This window comes from Zerene cesonia, chromosome 5 (assembly GCF_012273895.1).
Source record: "Zerene cesonia ecotype Mississippi chromosome 5, Zerene_cesonia_1.1, whole genome shotgun sequence".
In the NCBI taxonomy this organism is placed as follows: Eukaryota; Metazoa; Arthropoda; class Insecta; order Lepidoptera; family Pieridae; genus Zerene; species Zerene cesonia.
In genome coordinates, this window is record NC_052106.1 from 1,688,090 (window position 1) to 1,711,045 (window position 22,956).

The following is a 22,956-nucleotide window of genomic DNA, read 5'->3' on the forward strand; positions in this document are numbered from 1 at the left end:
TGCGACAATTGTTCAATCGGAGTACCTACTATGGAAGAGCATTTTTCTTTTCCACTGTGGAAAAAAATTGTATGCCTTCTCTTACTTGTCGTGTTATCTTTTATAAAAGAATAAGAAGATAAACATAATGCTCGTTTCCTGCAGGTTATTCTATAATTATAACTCAATACAACCTCAAAAAAAAACAATAAATAAGGCATATTGATTTTTACTTAAAAGAACCTTTGTCCTTCAATAATTGACTACTCTGTATGTAATTACTTTTCTCATAATTTTATTATAATTCATGTATACTTTATAGATAATTTAAGTTGAAGAGGTAAATAATTAATTGTTGTTTGTCTCAGTAATATATAGTAATAGTAGAATAATTTTGAGAATTAAATATCCATGCTAACATAATGAATAGTTAGCTTAACATTTTTACTTTATGGTTTTCAGTTTATGATTTTCAGTGGTATTCTGTTTGTCATGCGTTGACATATTGACATACGTCATTTATTGTCTATAGCTTCTGTCAATTGTTAAAAACCAAAACCAAAATTAGAATGAAATATTAGTAATCTGTGTGCTCTTGAGGCTGGTTGACGTTTATAAAAAAATCGTCACGCAAATTATTTACTTTTATGATATTGTTACTGAAAGGACCATCATTAAAGACTTTTTTTTTAACTGAAGTACACTAGAAGTTATTTTTATTGTACCTTAATATATTTGATCCCACTTTGTTTACTTACGAAATAGTTCTTCCTTATCTAAATTGCCGTAATGGACACAACCTCTAATTTAGTTGTTTCCTCTCCAAAAATTAAATACACTGAAGATTATATTTATGCAGATTACGAATATGAAGAGACATTGGTTACAAGAAACAACAATGAGCTCGTGGTAAGTTTTTTGTTGTTGTTTTCAAACGTACATGTTTGCCGGCGATGTATCGATCGTCGATTCACCTGGAAACTTAAGGAACAAACCAGATTTCCTTTTACAGGCAATCACCTGTAAAGCTTTTTTTCTGTAATTGACAACGTACCATAATGTATTAAATAACTCGATACTCATATTCCTAACCTATGTACTCTAAAATAACAATGTTAAATTTTTCGCACATTGCTGTTATATCTATGCACTGAAGTAACGAGGTTGTAGGTTGTAACTCTAAAATAATCAGTCTTAGTAAATGAAAGAAAAATAATATATTTATTTCTTTTCAGGCAAAGCCACTGCGGACTTCATTGCAAATACGAACCCAGAGGAAAGTAGGCAAAGTTGGTGTGATGCTGGTGGGATGGGGGGGTAACAATGGTTCCACCTTCACAGCAGCAGTGCTTGCCAACCGCCACCAACTTTCGTGGAACACCAAGAATGGAAAAATGGATTCTAATTGGTGAGAATGCATTTATGTTTTGTTACTTGACTATTTTTATACTCAAAATAATTATTAATTGCACTTATGTTTTGTTACTTGACTATTTTTATACTCAAAATAATTATTTTGTCCAAAGGTATGGCTCAATAACTCAAGCATCAACTGTCAGGCTTGGAATGGATGAGAAAGGGAACGATGTGTATGTTCCAATGACGCAGTTACTGCCTATGGTACATCCAGATGACATTGGTGAGTTTCTGCAATAGAAAATAGATATTTCCATAACAAATTTGTTACCTACCTAAAATCTGATACTGAACAAAGTAAGTAATGTAAAAATCAAACAATAATAACATGGAAAACTGTACAGTGATCGATGGATGGGACATCAGTCCGCTAAACCTGGCAGATTCTATGGTCCGCGCAAAGGTCATCGACCATGATCTGCAGCAGCAATTGAAGAAGGAAATGTCGGCTATGAAGCCACGGCCAGCAATCTACGATCCCGACTTCATTGCGGCTAATCAGGTTAGTAATGCAGTTTTAGCTCGGTCATATTGTCCATTCTTACTGTATGTGATTCATTAAGGGAAAACTAAGTATTGGAAACTAGTATTTTATTTATTGCAAAATTGTGTTTTACGTAAAGCTCTGAAAGTGGGAGGGTAAGGGGAAGGGTATGGAAATTAAAGATTACCACAATCATTCTTGTGCAATAAATCATAAGCCCCTCATAGACAAACTATATAATTTATGTTTTACATTGCAAATATTGTAGCGATATATAGTTCAAAATGTTTAAAATATTGGTTTGCAAATATGTTACATAAATGCCTTAATTCTTACTTGTGATGCATATGCCTACATACTAACATATATCTTATAATTGCTATATGTATACTAATATTATAAAGAGGAAACTTTTTTATTTTCGTATGTTTGTACTGTTTTCACGAATAAACCTCTAACATATCTTTCACCATTAGAATATATATAATAATAAAATAGAATATTGGCTATAATATATACCACGGGCGCAGCCGCGACGAAAAACTAGTATATTATAAAATATAGCATAGTGGTAAATTATATGCACATGTGCAAGGAAAATGCAATTAAATTTTAAATTGTCATCGTTTTTTGGCTGGTTTAAAGTATCTATGAAATTCTAATACTTTTTTGATGAGGAACAAAATAAAATTGCCTTCATATATTAAAAACTTAGTCGCTAAGCAATAAATAGTTTGTATAATGCAAAGTATTTATAATGCAAAATAATATTATTAAGTTTTTATAGCTAAGCATAATAAATGAGGTAATGCAATTTTGAAATATAACATTATTTTATGAATAGTTTGTTGTGTAAGATAATTGAGCTTTTAGCAAGTCTCGTTAATTGTAAATATGAATAAATGACACGAAAAAGATATTATTCTCATTAGGTTTGCATGAAAATTTTAAAATAATATGTGATGAAATATTTTGACTCCGACTTATGAGACGAAAAGATCATCACATATAATATCTTGAACTAGCTTTCCGCCCGCGGCTTTGCACGCGTAATCGCAGGAAAGATAGAACCGGGGTTTTCCTCGCATGTTACCGTTCCCTTAGGATTTCCGGGATAATTTTTTTTTGTTGTTCTATGTTCCTCTCCCAGTTCTAAGTTCCTCTCCCAGTTCTAAGCTACTTCTGCACAAATTTTCAGCCAAATCGGTTAACCCGTTCGTGAGTTATAAAAAGTGTAACTAACACCACTTTCTTTTATATATATGTAAATGTTTTACTAGCTTTTGCCCGCGTCCTCGCACGCTATAATTCAGAGTAATATTTAATAGATGTTATTATCCGTTGGATGCTTTTAAAGATTTAAGCATACATAGGGACAGAAAGCGACTTTGTATTATACTATGTAGTGATAATAGAATTAATGCGTAAATTAATAAACATCAGATGTGAAATTTCTTTAAATTTAAACTGTACACTGAGGATCGCTTTGTAAAGTTTTTAACCTTAACTGTAATTTGTTTCTTTTTGTGGAAAATAATTCGACATCAGCAGACACCATAATGGGTTGCGTTCCGCACGTCAGCGACACGTGATTGCGGACCGTTACCCGTGGGCCTTTTTTTTAGTTAGTTGTGACGTCTTTTGTCCTTAGCATCTCTGCTGTGTTTTTTTTTTTTGAAGATTTTCAAATTTCGAACATATTTTATCGTTTGGATAAATCTAACAAACTATTTAAATTTGTTAGTTTAAGATATGGACTGAATTCCATTAGCATTTGAAATGCTCGCAATGGATATTAGGCTTTTTTTTTAAAGTCGATTCCGAATACATATGTACAGTTTGCGCGAATGCAATTTTACATATAAGATCAATAAACTCTTGTAACAAGCTCTTTTCATATCATGTAATTATATATTTTAAAATCGACTTAACGACTGTTTTTTTTTGTTTGTTATCTAACTTTTTACCGAGTGAATCGATTTTTATGATTCTTTTTTTATTTTTTATTTTACATAAGGTGTCTGTCATATGATTCCATGTAATTTTAGTCTAGTTCCGACAATTTGACGGCGGTTGAGTTTTTTTGTTAAAAAATAATATTTTTTTTTACATTTTCATGCTTCAGCTGTATTACTAGTTGAATGACCTAGCATATACGTTGCATAATAGTCACTTAGTATCACGTTACCATTTTATTGAACTAATGGATAAAATTGATGTCCTTGTTATAATACATGTTACATATTACGTTGAAAATTGCCTACTATTAAATATTTCGGAAAGTGACACTATTTAAAATAAAATTAACTACTCAATATCAAAAACAGAGAATGAGGAAATATTCTAGTTTTTGAAGGATTACTATGTTATCGCTGAACTAATGCCATAACAGTTTTCCTTTTAACGTAATATTGTTTTTTGATCAAATGATGTTCGGATAGAACAACCCAATCACCTGCTTTGCTCACGATAACGTTTACGACGTATTCTCATATCTACCCACACAAAAAAATTCATATAAATCGGTCGAGCCGTTTCGGAGGAGTTGGGTTACAAACGACATTTCGTGTCACAAGATCTGAATATATTTATATACGTAGATTAATGAAATAAGCGTTGATAAAAATAAATCAGGAAGCGAAAATATATCAAAATCATAAATTTACATCATCTACAATAATAACGAAAGGCATAAGTGAAGTACTGGGGTATGGGGCAGATGATATGCATCTGTTTCACTGATCGATTTTCTTTATGGGTACAAGTAGGTGATCAGCCTTCTGTGTCCTGCTAGACTGAGACATTTTTTTTGTGCGTCCCCAACGGGAATCGAACCAGGGACCCCTCGATTCTAAGCTCACGCGTAAACATAAAAAAGGCATACATATAATCAATGATCCGACTCCGATCCGTAATAATTTAAGTAAACATTATTTCTTAATTTTTTTTTTCTTTTTTTTTTTAATGTTTCTAGTTTCAACTTTCAATAAAAGCGGAATTATGTTCTATGTTAATTTAATTCCTTAAAGGTGATTAATTGTGACATAATTAACTCCTAATTCAATTTCAGTATAACATGTTTAATTAATGTTCGATCCCGTAATTTATCTTGAGTAATGGCCCCAGATAATGTTATTGATAAATGGTGAAAAAATATACAAAATTCGTAAATTTTATCCATAAATTGATTACGGCGAAATAAGATAAAAGAGCTTTTAGTGAAATGAGCAGCGTAATTGAATATCCTGCGGGATGCTCTCCCATTAGGCTTTATGACTGCAATCAGGGCTGCAATTCAAAAGACAATAAAATTTTATCAAAAAGAAAATATATATGCCACTTTTTTCATGCATTTAAATATTGGACATTTGATCGTTTATTCACAAATTTAAAAAAAGTATGGATTTTCTTTTTTTTGTTTCTTAGACTTTTTTTATTTCGTAATCCACTCCGGGTGTCCGTATATTTCTTACGTTTTTCATGTATAAATCTAGATTAGATTTTAATATATATACATTCAAAATCAAAAAATTCTCGGATACATTCAAATCCTTGAATAGGTTCCTGTGAGATGTACGTACAATGTAGTATCGATCGATATAGAGGTGCATGCGCGATTACATGTAACCGATGCTCATATCCAATGTACGTGTACGGATTGTAATATATTTGTACACGTGTCCAGTGTTAGTATACCTATTCGAGTATTATTTATATTCGTATAACGTTTACAAAATGCTGTTTGCGTATGTAACAGAAATAGCTGGCTATGGAAAGATTTCGAGGTGATGTTTTCGTTATGGAGGACTACCTTCTGCTTCTCGTTGTATTGGGCGCATTGTTGCGTTGTTGGATATAATTTATGCGAAAAAAGGGACAGTGATCAAAGATTTTATCAACGAAGATGATGCTTGTAATGGTTGAAAATGATTGTAATGAAATTTTGACAATTTCAAGTTCATTTTAAGAGCTTTTTTCCACATGTTCCACATGAGAAATTTTGAAAGAATAGAAAAAATTTGATCACGAGGCAGGATACGAACCTGCGTATCTTGCCTAACCGTAGCAATGAACATGTTCCACAATTGAGGAAGTTTTAATATAGTACCAAATTTCATCCAAATAGGTTCAGTGGTTTAGGAGAAACAGAAAGACTATGTTACTTTCACATTTATACCATACGATTTCAATGTGGGAGTCGAGTCGATTAAGTTAATTTCTTAATCCCTTCCCAATTTATAGCCCGCAATCCATTTGTGGAGGCGTAAAGACTGCAATCAACCTTATGCCTCTCCAAATGTTCATGGGCGATGGTAGTGCTTACCATCAGGTGACCCACGAGTTCCATTGCCGATTATGACATAAAAAAACTATATAAGAAATGTGAACTACTTTACCTAAAGGATATACTTAGGGAGATACACGAACTTTTCCGTAGCCTCAAGCCACTTCATAATCTAATATCTACATAGCAACTCGCTGATCTGATCCAGCATAATAGGATTTTGGGATTAGGAATGGTAGGCAGGAGCGTGTAAAATGCCCCAGCAAACGGTAAATATGGTTCAACTACAGTGTCGTGTACAAAAAAAAAGAAGTGAATGAAACTCTATCAGTCGATCAATTACGTTCGCTGCGGAGGGGTGTGGGGATCTGGGTCAAGGGCGGAGTGCCGACCTTCCTCAACATGGATCGATCGGGATTGGACTCTCAAAAATAACCTATCGATGGCCCGTTATCACGTTGCCATAGCAACGGGGGTGAGAGTTGCTAATCAGAAGTGTTACGCAACATAACAATTTGCAAATTTATCTCTAGTTTTGCTTATGGTTCAATGGTTTTGATTGATGGGATTCCAAACGTAGCTAGTGTAAACTTTAAACTAAAACATATTATACCTTTGTGTGTGTTAATACCATAGCTAGCTTAGAATTTCGTAGCTCTCAAATAGACGAATCGATTTATGAACGTTGATTCGGTTCCTAAGCTGTCTTGGTTGGAAATCGGAGAGTTGCTTTGAAGATTATCAGAGCTTCGTGAAAACTTTTGTAATAGCATTGATGTAATGAAATCTTATCATATATTTTATTTCAATACCCGATATTTTTTAGCTCCATGTTTGTATGTTTGTGTGCAACCGACTCATTCAGACTCGATTTTGACTCATCAAACTCATAGAAATAGACCACCATAAGTTCAACAATACGTCTATCGCTACCTATGTGGAAATAATAAGGTCAAACAGCATCGCTTCACGGAAACCGATATTGATTCCGCACCGGCTTACGAACACGATTCTATGTACGCTAGGTGTCTAGTGTCGAAATATTCCACGGTGTTGTTTATAAAACACGTATCGTTTTGCAGATGCATCGTTTGACATACGATATGTCCGGTTCGCGCGCTGTCTCCTTGCGTTCGTGTATTTTTTTTCGCAAAATCTGTTGTTATTTCGGTTGTAGGGTTTTATTTTTATTGTTTTTAGTCATTTATTTACTGGTTTTGAAAATTTTACAGATTAAATACATATTTACACACACACAAACAAACAAAACAAATAACGTTTTCAGGCTAATTCACCTTATAAGTGGCAATAGAGCATGGACATAAAGCTATTTCAATCATAACTTGCACATTCTGATCGATCTCGATTGTAGGGTAAATTCACTCTTCCGTCTCGGAAGATTTTTTTGGTTTTTGATTCATTTAAAAAAAAATTGATATAAATATTTCTTATATCAAATTTTATTACAAATATATCTTCGAATTATATATGAGTAATGCCGATTGTATGCCTACTTATAGAAATTCTTCAGTATTCAAAATAGTAAATGGAATTTTCCTTTTGGGGTACATTTTTAATCTATGCAATGATTAATTAAAATACAAAGATATACTAAGGGATGTTAATTTATGTCCATGTGTACGTTTACATAATAATTATTATTGTAATGATTTAGATATGCTGATTGTGTGCATCACACAGGCGAGAATGTGTTTTTATAATGTTATATACTATTCCACCTCACTTTGAAGAGAATTATGTGGGAAAGAGATAACACAGTGGACAGTGGACTTATGAGAGAGAGAGACACCACGGCAAAAAGTAGCCTATGTCACTCTCTATTCTCCTAATTATCTCTAGAAAAATCGTAACAAATATACAAATACTTTTTTTTATTTGTCCTATTTTTGTGTACTTATGTGTATTAGGTACCTACATAGTAAGGATGTTATGATTTCAGGCTGATCGCGCAACGAACCTAATCAAAGGCACCCGTTACGAGCAGTACCTGCAAGTGCGTGCCGATATCAAAGACTTCCGCGACAAGCACAAGCTGGACAGGATCGTGGTGCTGTGGACGGCGAACACTGAACGGTGAGTATTCGTTTATTAGGTATTTAAACTAGTTTTCATCTCGAAAATAGCTTTATGGTATAGTGTGATATCTGATCCACATGTCTCTATCCATGATTCATACTACTTTACTTCCGTAAAATGTCTGTAATATTTATGTCCGTTTATCAGTTAAGGCGTGATTTAAGCTTAACAGACAAACAGATTCTATATGTATTACTGACAATCTGCCCCGGCTACGCACACCTATAGAGCTCAGAGATGGCGCACATATCCAAAGGAGAAAGAATATTTACAATCGGCCCAGTAGTTCTCGAGATTAGCGTCCCTTATAAGTTTCATCGTCATCACCATCGTCATCATTCCATATATGTTCCCACTGCAGGGATTTGGGCCTCCTCCTCGAAGCCTAGGGCTTTCTAGTGTACAAAATAATTGTTAGTTTTCTTGGAGCAAATAGTGTTTGCTATTTATAAATATTCGTGTCCATTACGATAGTAAGAATGCAAACAGAGAATGGAAGTCTAAAAAAATTATAATGCCTTTTATACCTATTGTGTACGTCTTTCGTTTGGAATTACGTTTAAAAGGAATAAAATACTTGTTCGTTGAGGTTTAAAAAAAACGGGATTATATTCGGGCCAAAAACAGGGGTTACCTGTTTATACAGGGCAATATCTATGTCAAAGTGTAATTAAGTAATAACAATTTATATTTCCTGTTATTCTTAACATTTTATTTGTTGTTTTATTCTTCGCTTATTGAGAATTTAGATTATATTACAATCGGCGTTTCATATATCAGGGTGTTGAACTTATCGTTTGACGTATCATATTACATTTCATATAAAAAACACCTTTTATAAGTGTTTTAACGAAGTTCATTCATCGATATTTAATACTTCAATCTAAAAATATTCAAGAGAAATTATACGCACTTTTTATGTCTTTTCACGATAATATTGCTTTAAATTTTAATGATAACCGTAAATAATATTTTCGTAGCTTTTATTTGATCCCTTAAGTCTTAACCGCAGCTAAAGCGAAGGCTACGCTTGATAAGGTGTCAAATTTGAAACATACATTCATTACCAACTAGCTGTGCCGCACGGTTTCACCCGCGGGAAATGACAAGTTTAAATTTGTGTGTTAGTCTGGTAAATACGCTATATCATTGGCAAAAATCATTAAAATCCGTTCATTCGTTTTTGCGAGAGTAATCACCAACATATATGAAAATATATCTACAAACTTATTTATTATATTTGTGATAGAATGGTATGTAGATTTTCTGTTAACAACGTGGCATATTTAAAAGAAATTTTTTATTTTGTTATTCAAATGCATCAATGATATAAACAGTCCATTAAAAATGTGCGAAGCTTGCGTTATGCGAAACCAGCATTTTAACATTTTTATACAGTTTCATTTTTATATCAGAACGATATAGCTAAATAAGTGATTTAAATGCATTTTAATCATTAATGAATTCAACAAATTGTGCTTATCAGGTACATGGAATTAAAATTGTTTCATCGTATTTTAAACATTCAGCATTATTAACGATATGCTTAAACTATATAGTTTATTACCTAGCTTTATGTTAATACGAGTACACATGTAATATATAATCGAGATTTGTATTTAAAATGTGTTCATTTCAGCTGTACACAAATATTTGGTTAATTGTATAATGTTTTACTCTAAAATTGTATTTTTATTAAAGTTTTCGAGACGAACTATTGTCGTTCATTAAAATATTTAAGTATTTATTAAGTAAAAAATGCGATAAATACAATCTTTTATATTAGTTTAAGAATAAATATAAACAGTCTTATTTTACTTTAAATAAAATTAACTACTAAAAATCTAGTAGTTTATTATATGTTATTTGTGTTTTTGATTTGTTTAAAATTCTTTGCATAACATTGAAATCAACTTTCACTCTGCTTCTCTGAGTACCGCGAACAAAAAGAAAAATTAAGCAAACGAGTATTATCTATACTAGATTTATATTAGCTTAAGAGTTTGTGTGTTTGAACGCTTATCTCAAGAATTGGACTGGACCAAATTAAAAAAAATTCTTTCACCGTTAGATATATACGTGATCGCTGAGTGGACAAATATATATATGTACAGTTCTATAAATTTTCGCTTTTATGATATCAAAACACATAGATTTTTAAGTTTTCTTTTCACACTACAATGTTTCCTTCTTACGCAATATACATAAGACTAGTCTTTTTTTTCCTCATATGTTTTTAACGTTGTATTTTTAAAGATTTCTGTATATGTGAGTTTTATGATAATGTAGGTTCTGCGAAGTTCTGCCCGGTGTGCACGATACTGACGAAAACTTGGAGAAGGCGCTGAGGGCCAACAACTCGGAAATATCGCCTTCCACCATCTTTGCATTGGCCGCCATCGATGAAGGAGTGAGTAGACTAGAATTCTTGGTGTTGCTCGTGATTTCTTTGTTGGAATGTCAGCGCTTATGGAATTTGAATGACTTCCTTTTAGAATGATAAAGTATTAGTAATAGTTTAATGATCACTGTAAAATTATAACGACTGTTACATTTGAATAGTTGTATTTCAATTATAACTCAGTGTGATTTTCTAATCTCATACTCATACTAATTTAGTCAAAAATCTATGCATAATGACGCTTCAGAAGCGCTTTTAAAAGAAGACTACTTCAATGGTTCAATATATGTGGGAGTCGACCACACTTCGGCACGAATTGGGCCAGCTTGCACCGGGATAGTATCATCAACCCGCAACGAAGACCGGCGTGAAATAGGAGCATGCTACTGTGTTTCCTTCGCCGAGTGGGGAAGCCGGAGGTCCGTTTCATCACCATTCCCAGGAGAATTGACAACTGGAAAGAAGGAATGGTCGGAGAAAACCACCAGCTCAGCTGCCCGCTATGACATAAAAAAAAGATAAAGAATTTACTTGATGATTAATTTAAGTTTTAATATGAGTATGCGTTTATTTTATTTGAGTTTGAGTTTGAGTGTGAGTATGAGTTTGAGTGTGAGTATGAGTTTGAGTGTGAGTATGAGTTTGAGTGTGAGTACGAGTTTGAGTGTAGAGTATAGAGTCGTTACAATGGTGGGTGGTTGTCCCGCAGTGCTGCTACATCAACGGGTCGCCGCAGAACACGCTGGTGGCGGGCGCGGTGCAGCGCGCGGCGCGGCGCGGCGTGCCCGTCGCCGGCGACGACTTCAAGTCCGGCCAGACCAAGCTCAAGTCCGTGCTCGTCGACTTCCTCGTGTCCGCCGGTGCGTATGCGCTGCATGGGGGGAGGCGGGGGGGAACCCATTTCCTTTTCCTCACCCTTCTCTTCCTCAAATCCCGTCGTCGACATTTTCCCACAAAAGTCCCTCAAAATTGGACCACCATCTCGATAGATCGTATATTATCCAACCTTTGTTGATTTACGTCACTGGGGCGTAACACTGTAATTTATCTCGAGAGGCTATATAGCAATTGGTTTTATAGTTACACAGTTGGTTGTTGAAAAACGATTCGTACATTCTGTTCGAGACAAATTTCAAGGGTAACAATTAATTGTGCATTCAATGTGTTACTTGTTATGTTTATTCATTAATTATTATTGATACATTGTGTTTTATTTGTACATACTTCTATACAATACTGTACTATTGTGATGAAACTATAAATTGTGTAATAATTTATTTCACAATTCATATATAAACTAACTTGACCCGCGGCTTTGCACGCGTCAAATTCAGTGCAGTTTAATAGCAAAAACCGTCCTCGTATCTATTACAAAAAAAAAATCAGCTGCTTAGTTTTAAACATTTAAGTATACATTGGGGCCGATAGAGGAAGCAACTATGTAGTAAATGTAAAGTAATTTCCCGTTCTTGAACACCCGGTCCCCAATATACATTAACAAACTCCTATTAAATTGTCATGTTCATAGATCCAATTTCTATGACTGTTCCTTTACTGGTCGTGGTTATCAAACCTGTGAAACCGGCAAGGAATTACTTCAAAAAACAATTAAACATTTACCATTTATATTTATATAATAAGTATATTTGTACATTGTGTGTACATGTGATTATACGTTTTGATATGAATATTTTACGTATTTTTTTTATAATTCTAGTGCATCATCAACTTATAACTCAATCCTCGACCTTGATACCTAAATAGCGATCTCTTCCGATTTTTTTAGCGATAAGTCCCCTTTTTTGTCCTAAACTGTTTGTAGGTTTGTGTTTTTTGTATTTATTCAAGTAAAGAGTTATCAATTAATCAATTACTATAAATTTTAATGTTTAATCAGGTTTGAAACCCGTGTCTATCGTCAGCTATAATCACCTTGGTAATAATGATGGCAAGAATCTCTCCGCACCCCAGCAGTTCCGATCAAAGGAGGTTAGAAAATATTATTTAACAAATATATCATCATCATAATCATAATCATCATCATAAACATCATCATCAACATCATCATCAACATCATCATCAACATCATCATCACCATAAACATCATCATCATCATCATCATCATCATCACAATCATCATCATCATAAACATCATCATCATAATCATCACAATAATCATCATCATCATCATCAGTAGACCACATATGTTCCCACTGTTGGGACACAGGCCTCTTATGAGAGTTCAGCTCTTAATCCACCTTCAAGTACGGGTTGGCAAGTATCACATGTTGACGAACTTTTGGTTCTTGTACATGCCGGTTACTTCACGATGTTTTCCTTCACAGCAGCGTTTCGTGCAATGGTGACGTTACAAATTAAATTTTTCGTTTATCATTGAAATCATATCATTTAGTATTGAAGTGAGAATATTTATTAACAATGGAAAAAATGATCGAACGAACAATCGAATCGATCACGAGGCGGGATTCGAACCCGATTTTTTTTGCCACACCGTAGCAACGCCTAGCCCCTCGGCCACCCGTGACCTCAGCAATCGAAATTGTTCTATTGTTTCGGTTTCACGTGCTCAAGGGGGAAAAAAATTCAATACACTTGGAGATACCTGGTCAGAATTCATTAAATTGGTAATTTCCTTACGGGTAATATGAGATTTTCCTTCTAGATAACCAAGAGCAACGTGGTGGACGACATGGTGGAGTCGAACCAGATCCTGTACAAGCCGGGCGAGAAGCCCGACCACGTGGTCGTCATCAAATACGTGCCATATGTCGGTTAGTAATTATGCGTAAGAATGCAGAATAAAGAAAAATACAATTCTATTTATGTCAGTAATTTTATGATTTAATACAGCTCTGCTCCTATTTCAAAAGCTGCTCTTATTATTCTTGTTTTTTATAACATTCGTTATTAACGTTCAAAACTATTTTGATAGTCCTCATATAAGTCCAATATAGATGTAAAAGCTAACCACGAGCAAAAATATCTCCCAGGCGACTCGAAGCGCGCGATGGACGAGTACACGTCGGAGATCCTGCTGCACGGCGCCAACACGATCGCCGTGCACAACACGTGCGAGGACTCGCTGCTGGCCGCGCCGCTCATGCTGGACCTGCTGCTGCTGGCCGACCTGCTGGCGCGCGTCTCCTTCCGGGAGGACGACACACACGGTACGCCCGGACAATGTTCAGAATTGTGTGGCTGGTGCATGTTCCATTTTCGAAATGTGTAGTTGATGTACAGATGATACTCGAATGTTCGTTTTTTGAAATTTTAGCAGTTGAAGCGATCGATGTTCTTTTTTTAAATTTTTTATAATTTCGATTCGAAGGGTTCTTTTATCAACAAATCTGATGTTACAGTTTTGGTTTTCATAAAAATAATTATCCTGAATCTCCGTTTTTGATACTTCGAAGTCCGTGTTGGACTTCCCCAACCACCACCAAACCCACCTCCAAAGCTAACCCTGTATGTGCGCCGGCAGAGTGGAGCGGCATGCACGCGGTGCTGTCGCCGCTGGCCTACCTGCTGAAGGCGCCGCTGGTGCCGGCCGGCGCGCCCGTCGTCAACGCGCTCTTCAAGCAGCGCGCCGCGCTCGACAACCTGCTGCGCGCCTGCCTCGCGCTGCCGCCGCTCTCGCACCTGCAGCTCGAGCACAAGGTGAGTGCCTCGCGCTGCCTCGCGCCTGCCTCGCACTTGCCTCGCACCTGCCTCGCACCTGCCTCGCACCTGCCTCGCGCCTGCCTCACACCTGCCTCGCGCCTCACGCATCTTCACCTGACTGTTGAATCTGTGGACATAGTCTAAGACGTAGACGAATAAAATGTGACGTCAAACTTCGAAATTCATCATTAGTTAAGGTGAACAAACGAGGTTGTCTATGTCACTATTCACCTCACCTCCACTCTAATCCGAGAACATATTGTCCACCTATCAGCAAAACCTGTATCCCTATAAATAAAAAAGTAAGTATGTGCTTTGATATCTATAACATATCTCAATTTAAATAAACCTTCATATAAGTCTAAATGACGGAAGCTCAAACTAAAACGAACAAAAATTAAGTTAAACAATGCAATATTCCAGGTGCCATTCCTGATGGAGTCTCTCCGTTCGGGCGCCATGTTCTCTCCGCCCAGCAAGAAGCAGAAGCTCGCCCACGAGAACGGCGACCAGTGAACCATCACCTGTCAACGCCACCACCACTTTCATCATCATCTATCATCACCTATCATCTACCACTCTCTCCCCCTTATATGTATCCGCTTTTGTGACCATTTGTGACAGAACCAACCGCACTCACCATACAACGTGCCATTGCCATTATGTCCCTCGGCTATGAATCAGATTTCTATTGTGTTTTTGTAGATTAGTGAAATTGATTGTCAAAATTCTTAAGTATTACTAGTTATTGTATTATTTATGTTGTGATTTTAATTAAATATGCGACGCTTACATACCAAAAAAAGAGAATAATGTGTGAATTGTGTTTTGTATGAAAAACTTTATGAATATCAAATTAACGGAATCTCTAAGTAGTCTCGTTAACCACTGTTTTTTTATGCTAAATTGCATATGATAAAAATGGATGATTGTTTTTGATTTACTTCATAATCCCAAATTTTTAAAAATATTGTCGCACAATTAATTTAATGTGCTTATGTTTTTTTTCTCTTTTTATGAAATTTCGTAAAAGTATTACATAAGTATATTTCAGTATTATTTATATATTAATTTTTCGTACTTAGTACAGTAGCATTAATTTTTTTGCACAATTTTCTCAGAAAAATGTAATAATGTATAAAAAAAATACATCGGAATTGATATTAAGGGGGATTGATGCAAATTCATTTTTTATTTTGATTATCATATAAATTTATATAGAAAGTTATATTGCTCGTTACGTATATCAAAGAAGTATTAATTATTTTTATGAATATAAATAATTTATCATATTTTTGATAATTCCGATTAGAAAATATAAGAAATGAATTTTGATTATTTTGAAATTTCCATTATATTTTTTGTTAAAGTGCAGTTTTGGCTGTGTTACATTTTTACCATAAGTATGACAATGTTACGTTTCGAGTTTGACTCGATATAATTATTTATCAATTCCATTATTCGCTTTTAAAGTGAACCTAAATATTGAAGATTTTTGTGTGCGTGAGTTACTCCGTTCAAACTCATTTTATTTTTAAATCCTCATATTTTATTGTTAAAAATACTATATAGTTTATCTTTTTTTCATTCATATAAATTGATGAGAATGTTGATAATAACTGTTTATTGAATAATTAAAGGAAAATTAAGAAATGAAGAATAAAAGGACGGAGTAAAGATTGCAAGTATACTGACGTATAAAGTATAAAATGTGCGAGTGTCCATTTCATTCCGTTTATATTTAGCGTGCGACCTTGAATTCGACTGCTAATGTAAAAAATTCTTATATTCTATTGAAATTTTGAAGTATTTACAAAAAGTACGCACCTTTCGGAATGCGTGCGAGCACGTGTTTGGAAATATTTACACGTAAAATTTTACTCATGTTTTTATCGTTGCACTTTCTCGTTTCCAGTTTTTTTATTTCTGTTGAATCTCGTGAGAATCATCAGTATTATACAACGCGATATCAGATTTAGTCCAAGTTAATATAATAGTTGTGCCCAGTTGTGATAAATCGCATTTAACCTACTGCATTGTGATTTACGAAGGTAGATGTTAAACGCAAATACTTAATAGTATGAATACGTATTTTGACTTATGTTTTTGCACTTAATGTATTTCGAATAATTGTATTAGTCCTCGTTTTATGTAGATGATAGTTTGTTTTTATGTGTGTATATGTTCCTTTACATATGTTTATTGTATTCATTTGTGCACTATTCAATAAATTGATTTGATTAACCACAGATTGGTGTTTTATTTTATTGCTTTTTTTGTGGAAGATTGAGCAACTGAGCTGGCAAAAATGAAAAAAATGAAAATGAAAAAATATTTATTGAAATAAAATAGAGTAGTTACATATTTTATATGACCCACTGACTACCGAACTAGTTGGGAACTGTTTCGGTTGTCGGTGGCTTCTTCCTTAAAACAATGTTACATTACAATTTATGTCATCTTAATGGAAAAGAAAAAAATAAAACGAAATAAATTTGTTAGTTGTTATTAGAATGGGATGTTGGCTGGGCGCGTGCGCTCCCGTGTGTGTGTGTGTGTGTGTGTGTGTGTGTGTGTGCGTGCGTGCGTGCGTGCGTGTGTGTGTGTGTGTGTGTGTGTTTGTTATTGTGACTGTATGTTTGTGTATAAGAATTAACGTGATAAAGAGTAAACAACGATCCAATTTTAAATTAATTCGCGGGTACATTCGTATAGTATTTGTAAAAGTATATATATATATGTATATTTTTCTTTTTTAAAATTTATATATATATATATATATATATAAATTTTGCCACGAGAGACCCAACAGAATTTAAATTCATGCCGTTTTGCTGCATCCCTCGCCAGAAAAAATAATCTTTTGACCTTCGGCGAAAGACTTTTCGATAGAAAAATGGGTATGTTAGGGCCATCTAATTTTATAGTAGACGTGTTGAGTCTGTTAGAAGGAGACTTTTTGTTGTGAGTTTTAACTGAAGCAATGAGTCTTTCTTTAAGGATCACAGTAGAAAAAGCAGCAATAATAGGTTGGTTCATCTGTTTTTTGGTATTTATTCTGTATACATCTTTTATCTCAGACCGTTGGATGGAGACGTTCAGGGCAGTACCAACTTTTCTAACAATCTCCAATAAATCTTCCTTAGATTCACCATGTTTTTTAGGCACGTTGCGCATTTCAATATTAGAATTATTGAATAGTGTATCCATATATTCGAGCCTCATTTCTAATGATTTGTTGAGCTTGCGATACTCTACGTTTTTTTTCTAACGAATTAATTTTTAGAGCCATTTCATCGTATTTTTGGCTCAGAAATTCTATAGAGCTTACAATATCCTTGTTTTGTTCAGTATGCGAGTTAATTCCAGCCTGCACTTTATTTATTAATTCTCTGAATTTTACATCCTGTTCCTTTTTTAATGTCGTGAACATTTCTAGAATTTCCTCTCTTGATATATCGTCGGAATTTGTGCATCTTTTACGTTTCCTAGCCATATTCGGATCGCTGGCAGCATGCTCGATCATAGACACTTTTACGCTAGCTACACCCGGCGATTTGTTTAAATTGGAATCAGACTTGCAATGGGCAAGCGGCTGTGGTGCAAGAACGGAGCGTGCAGGTGGCGGCGTACGCTTGAGTGACATTGCTTTAGACTAGCTGTAGCGCAGCTCGTACGATCGTACTAGGGTAGCAGAAGCTATGAAGCGGTAGTGACAGGACAATCCGTGTTATACGTACGGCACACAGACTAAACATGCGTGTGTGCCAGTAGTGCTTATCGCAGTATAGTCTGTTTCGCTTGCACAGAGCGAGATGTTACGAACAGTGATGACTCACACTCACCGTAGTTGCATGCAGCTCTGTGCGCGTGATGCACTCCTGGTAGAATCAACTGATTCACCGAGAAATTACCTCGTAAATTATAAATTAAATTTAATTAATTAGCAAAATAAGTAAAACACGTCTGCACTGTGCAGTGGTCCGGGGAAGAAGGATCAGTAAGATATTGTCAATTCGCTGTCGATATTCGAGGTACCCAGCTGTCACCGGTTGACCTGGTGATGCTGTGACCGCGCGATATTTTTTTGTAAGCAAAATTTGTAGAGAATTTTGTATTCTACAATATTGACAATAAATATAAATAGCTGAAAGCGCGAAAAACCGATTTTTGTGAACTTTGACCTTGAAATTTAATAGTTGCTTACACCCTACCATATGTAGGTTTTGAGACAACTTTTAGGGTGTCAATATACAAGTATTTACAGACGTACAGCTGGGTATCTCGTATTCCGAGATTCTTACCTAATTTAAGCTTAAATGACTGTTTGTTTCCTTAATTATTCGTATGTTCTGCACTTTATTACAGACTGTTGTCTAATGTCTGTACATTACATTTTAAACCGCTTTGTTTTTATTTGTATTTACCTTTTACATTGTACAAAAAAAACAAGCAAATCCTAAGGAAAGTAATTAAACACTGACAATATCTCTGCCAGGCAACCTGGTAGGAAAGGAAATCTCAGAAGTTTATGGGAGAGCGCATAAAGCTTTCCTAATTATGCATAATTTTTGCCTTTTACTGAATCTAAATTTTGTAAATTTATCAAGAGAATCTTTATTTCTCGCATCTTTCGTTTGAATGATCCAAGATATAAAGAAGTGGAAGATTATTAAGTTGACCTAAATTTCATGCTATATGGTGGTTTTTTTATTACAGAAAGAAAAAAAACACAATTCAGATTAATCTTTCTTTATTTTCATTTAAGCATAGAATAGTACAGTATCTCAAGTCCTCCAGTCTAATTTGACAATAAGTCGCGATCACGCACCAAGCAGTTCACAATGAATTATAACAAGTAACATTATTTTATCGGCGTTTGAATACAAAGAAGATATACAATAAAAACAGAGAACCGCACCTAAATTAAAAATAGAGTCACAAAAATTGCATTACTTAAAACATTGGTTCGTTCACTTAAAATAATAACACAAAAGCATACTGTTTGTTCTACAAAAAAATTAGAAAGAAGTATATCTTGTACGATTGTTCCTTACATTAACATATTACCGATAATTGTTTCACATGCAATTAGTATCTTATACACAACAATATACATTTGAAAAATTAAATTTAACAAAGTGTCACGGACGCTTATATATGCAGCGCCGCAGTACAAAGTGTGATGTCTATAAATTTTAACGATAAGAACGCGCCAATACAAACATAAAATGGAATGTTATCTAACAACTAAAAGTTAATACTTAAGAGTACTTTAATAATATTTAAATACTTATTTATAGTAAAAATTATACAAAACAACAGCAGGCCGGGCGAGGACACAACACAGACTTAGCGACGCGGGTCGGTAACCACAACATGTATTACAGAACAATCGCATTTCTGTCTCAAGCGAAACGACTGAAGACGCAGTATTATAATATTTAGGGGAGAAAATCGACGCGCGTGTGGAAATTCACTAAAATATCGTGCAAAATATCTAATAGATAGGTTCATACTACACACTATTTAGAATAGTCGTGGACATTTGCGCGCGAACCCGCGGGCCGTCACAGGTTACGATATTATTCTCATATAATAGTCTTTTCCTACATTAACAATATTATATAGTAATCCAATAATTATATTATTTACGAGATTTTTTGTTTGTAATTATACAATTATAGTTTCGTATCAGTGCTCATTAATATACGTTTTAATTTGTAAAATTCGTTGGCTACCTAACGAGTAACTCTCGCTACGAAAGGAGAAAAGGATCTACGAGGAAGGGATTATAACATTTTATTCGGTGCAAACTCCCGCACCGAAGTAACGTAAGGCTAAACATTACACATGAGGTATATATACTTAACGACACTAGGCTAATCGAATGAGCGTCACCTGCACGAGAGCGGGCGAGCTGCCGCGGCGCTGCGGTGTGCTGTGACGTACAACATGAGTGCCGTAACGATTATATGCGGTGATGGCTCTAAGTCGGCGGCAGCTAGCATCCATATACAAAATTTACACAAGCGTACGAAAGCTTCGTGAAAAATATTTATTTACAGTAACACCAACTATATCTCCGTTTCGTCTTGCAATGTTGCGTGAACCAATTTCCCAACTATGTACATAATATTACGTAATGGTTAGTTAACATAAATGTATGTGTAAATTTGTGACCGAATTACTCAATGGAGGTCCGACGGCGAGTGCGCCGTGACGTAGATGACTTAGATCTAGAACATTCCGTGGAGTCTAGGGCGGTGACGTCACGAGGGCGAACCGTAGCTACGAATAGAACTAACTTAGCCTAGAACACTAGAGCTCTGCGGGCGAGTCGCTCCGTCGCAGAGTCGTCACTACGTTTAATTCCTTACGTGCCTTTCAGAGCAGAAGATCTGCCGCAGTATACTTAAATACATTTACATAATATTTTATTGCTCGAAAATTAACGATACACACTTTTTTATATTACGCGAAATTTAAATCTCCTATTTAACATCCGCGAGCCGGGATGCGCTATATCGATTTATATTATAGTTTAGAGACTTTTTTTTTTAATTTTAGAATGTTTATATATTATACATAATAAATGGCGTTTCTTTTAGAAAGCCGACATCGACTACGTGTAATCACAAAAATATGAACCTTATACAGTATATATAACGTTATGTACATGAAAGCGTTTCGTGCCAAAGTACGGACTTTGGTTTGTGTCAACTCACTTCACCGTAACAGGAGAGAACATTACAATATAACACTAGCAGACGTGTGCGATCCGCGATTTTTAAATTAATAATTCATTATTAATTTTTATCATTGAATTGATAAATATATTATATTACATAACAATTAACAGTTTCGTAGGTATTTCCTAAAACGCTAATTATTATATTATATTATATAAAAAAGCTGGAATTTTGATTACTAGTCAACCCATAAAACTTTTTTGTAAATTACGTTAATTAAAATTGATAACCTTTACAGCAACAGTAATTAAACACAAATTTTCAAATAAATTATACGAACAAAGTACAATTTAAGATATCCTGTCTTCTATCGAATCGCACACGATACATTTGTATAATATATAATCTAACAATAACGTTACATCGTATATACACAATATAGCCAATTAGTATGTTTGTCTACCGCTGCCCCCAAGCCCCCAATCTCAATACGTTTTGAGCACCAAATGCGTTGAATGCAATACTAATTCAATTCCGTCATTACTTTTGCATTACCATCGTTCCTTAGGCACCTTGTTTGATTAAACATCGATACATTGGAATGTTAAAAAAATTGTAAAAAATAATACAAAATTGGAATACTGTTTACGATTCAAAATATCATAAAGTTTTAAACGCTTACTAATAATATTGTAAAATATTGAAAAACGTATTTATGCATAATAATAATACAAGAATATAATACTTAATAATTAATGTTATTTAAACACAAGTAAAGGTATTTTTTTTATAATAAATCGTGTCACAAAATTTCAGCGTCAAATGTAACAACGCGCCGTGATTGTTTTTTGCGTTGCGATTGCTGCAAGCCTGGTATGTTTGTATGATGTGATTGTATTATATCGAATGATTGTGACGTTCCGGTTGATTGTTGATTGATATCGAATGATTGTTGAGATGTACCGGGTGATTGTTGAGTTACTCTGAATGATTGTTGAGATGTACCGGACGATTGTGGAGTTATACTGAATGATTGTTGAGACATACCGGGTGATTGTTGAGTTACACTGAATGATTGTTGAGAAGTACCGGGTGATTGTTGAGTAACGCTAAACCGTCGCTGAACAGTACCAAATGATTGGTCAGTTAAATAAAACGAATGTTGAGAAGTGCTGGGCACTTGTTGAGTGACGCTGTAATACTGGTTCGGTGTAGCAGGCGATTGCTGAGTTACACAGAAATAGTGTTGAGAAGCACCCGGCGTTTGTTGAGTCACATTGAAATACTGTTGAGACGCGTCAGGTGATTGTTGAGTAACGCTGAAATACTGTTGACAAGTACTGGGCGATTGTTGTAAACCACTTTGAGTTGAATGTTGAGGCGTACACGCACTCATCAATTGTTGAATTGTGCCCGGCGATTGTATATTGTGAGTTTTAATCGATAACTGTTGAGATGCGTCCATCAACGGTTCAGTTGCACCAAGCGATTGTTGAGAAGAATGTGTTGATTGTTGAATGCGCGATTGAAGTTGAGATGTATGTGTTGATTGTTGAGATATATGCGTCGATTGTTGAGATATATGCGTCGATTGTTGAGTAGTATGCGTCGTCTGTCTGGTGTGCGGCGGCGCGTGGCGGCGAGCGCGTCAGTTGAGCGGCAAGCAGAACATGTGCTGCAGCAGCGTGGGCTTGCGCGCGGGCCGCTCCGAGCACACCGAGTCGTAGTCGGACGACGACGACTCCGCTCCGTACCCGTACGCCTGCGGTTTCAAATACACCAATTTTTATGCTATGGGTTTACATAGGAACATTTCTTGTTTTTAGATGTCATAGCGGGCAACTGAGCTGGTGGTAAGTGATCACCACCGCCCATGAACATTCGCAAAGGTAGTGCCTCTATATAGTGTACATTTTAAGTG

The 22,956-nt window shown here is 35.1% G+C and overlaps 2 protein-coding genes across 2 annotated transcripts in view; one reads left to right on the top strand and one right to left on the bottom strand.

Moving 5' to 3' along the window:
* Nucleotides 1–554: 554 nt before the first annotated feature.
* Nucleotides 555–16,592, top strand: LOC119840111 (inositol-3-phosphate synthase). The gene is made up of 12 exons (XM_038366621.1): nt 555–888; nt 1,215–1,387; nt 1,506–1,618; nt 1,740–1,897; nt 8,125–8,258; nt 10,551–10,671; nt 11,372–11,522; nt 12,560–12,651; nt 13,346–13,454; nt 13,674–13,850; nt 14,165–14,340; nt 14,767–16,592. The coding sequence occupies exons 1-12, from the start codon at nt 769–771 to the stop codon at nt 14,857–14,859; spliced, it is 1,617 nt and encodes a 538-aa protein (XP_038222549.1). The 5' UTR covers nt 555–768; the 3' UTR covers nt 14,860–16,592.
* A 6,091-nt stretch (nt 16,593–22,683) lies between these two features.
* LOC119840161 (atypical protein kinase C) overlaps nt 22,684–22,956 on the bottom strand; it is a 90,905-nt gene continuing 90,632 nt past the window's right edge. The window contains exons 13-14 of the mRNA XM_038366673.1: nt 22,915–22,933; nt 22,684–22,797 (exon numbers count right to left, since the gene is read on the bottom strand). Coding sequence (XP_038222601.1) covers nt 22,684–22,797; nt 22,915–22,933 — 133 coding nt within the window. The remainder of the gene's footprint in view (nt 22,798–22,914; nt 22,934–22,956) is intronic.

What these genes read in the sequence shown, in the direction of transcription:
- LOC119840111 (XM_038366621.1), top strand. Translation starts at nt 769, where the DNA reads ATGGACACAACCTCTAATTTAGTTGTTTCCTCTCCAAAAATTAAATAC. An exon ending in ACTTCATTGCGGCTAATCAG is followed by an intron (nt 1,898 to 8,124) that starts GTTAGTAATGCA and finishes TTATGATTTCAG; the next exon opens with GCTGATCGCGCAACGAACCT. An exon ending in CCGGGAGGACGACACACACG is followed by an intron (nt 13,851 to 14,164) that starts GTACGCCCGGAC and finishes GTGCGCCGGCAG; the next exon opens with AGTGGAGCGGCATGCACGCG.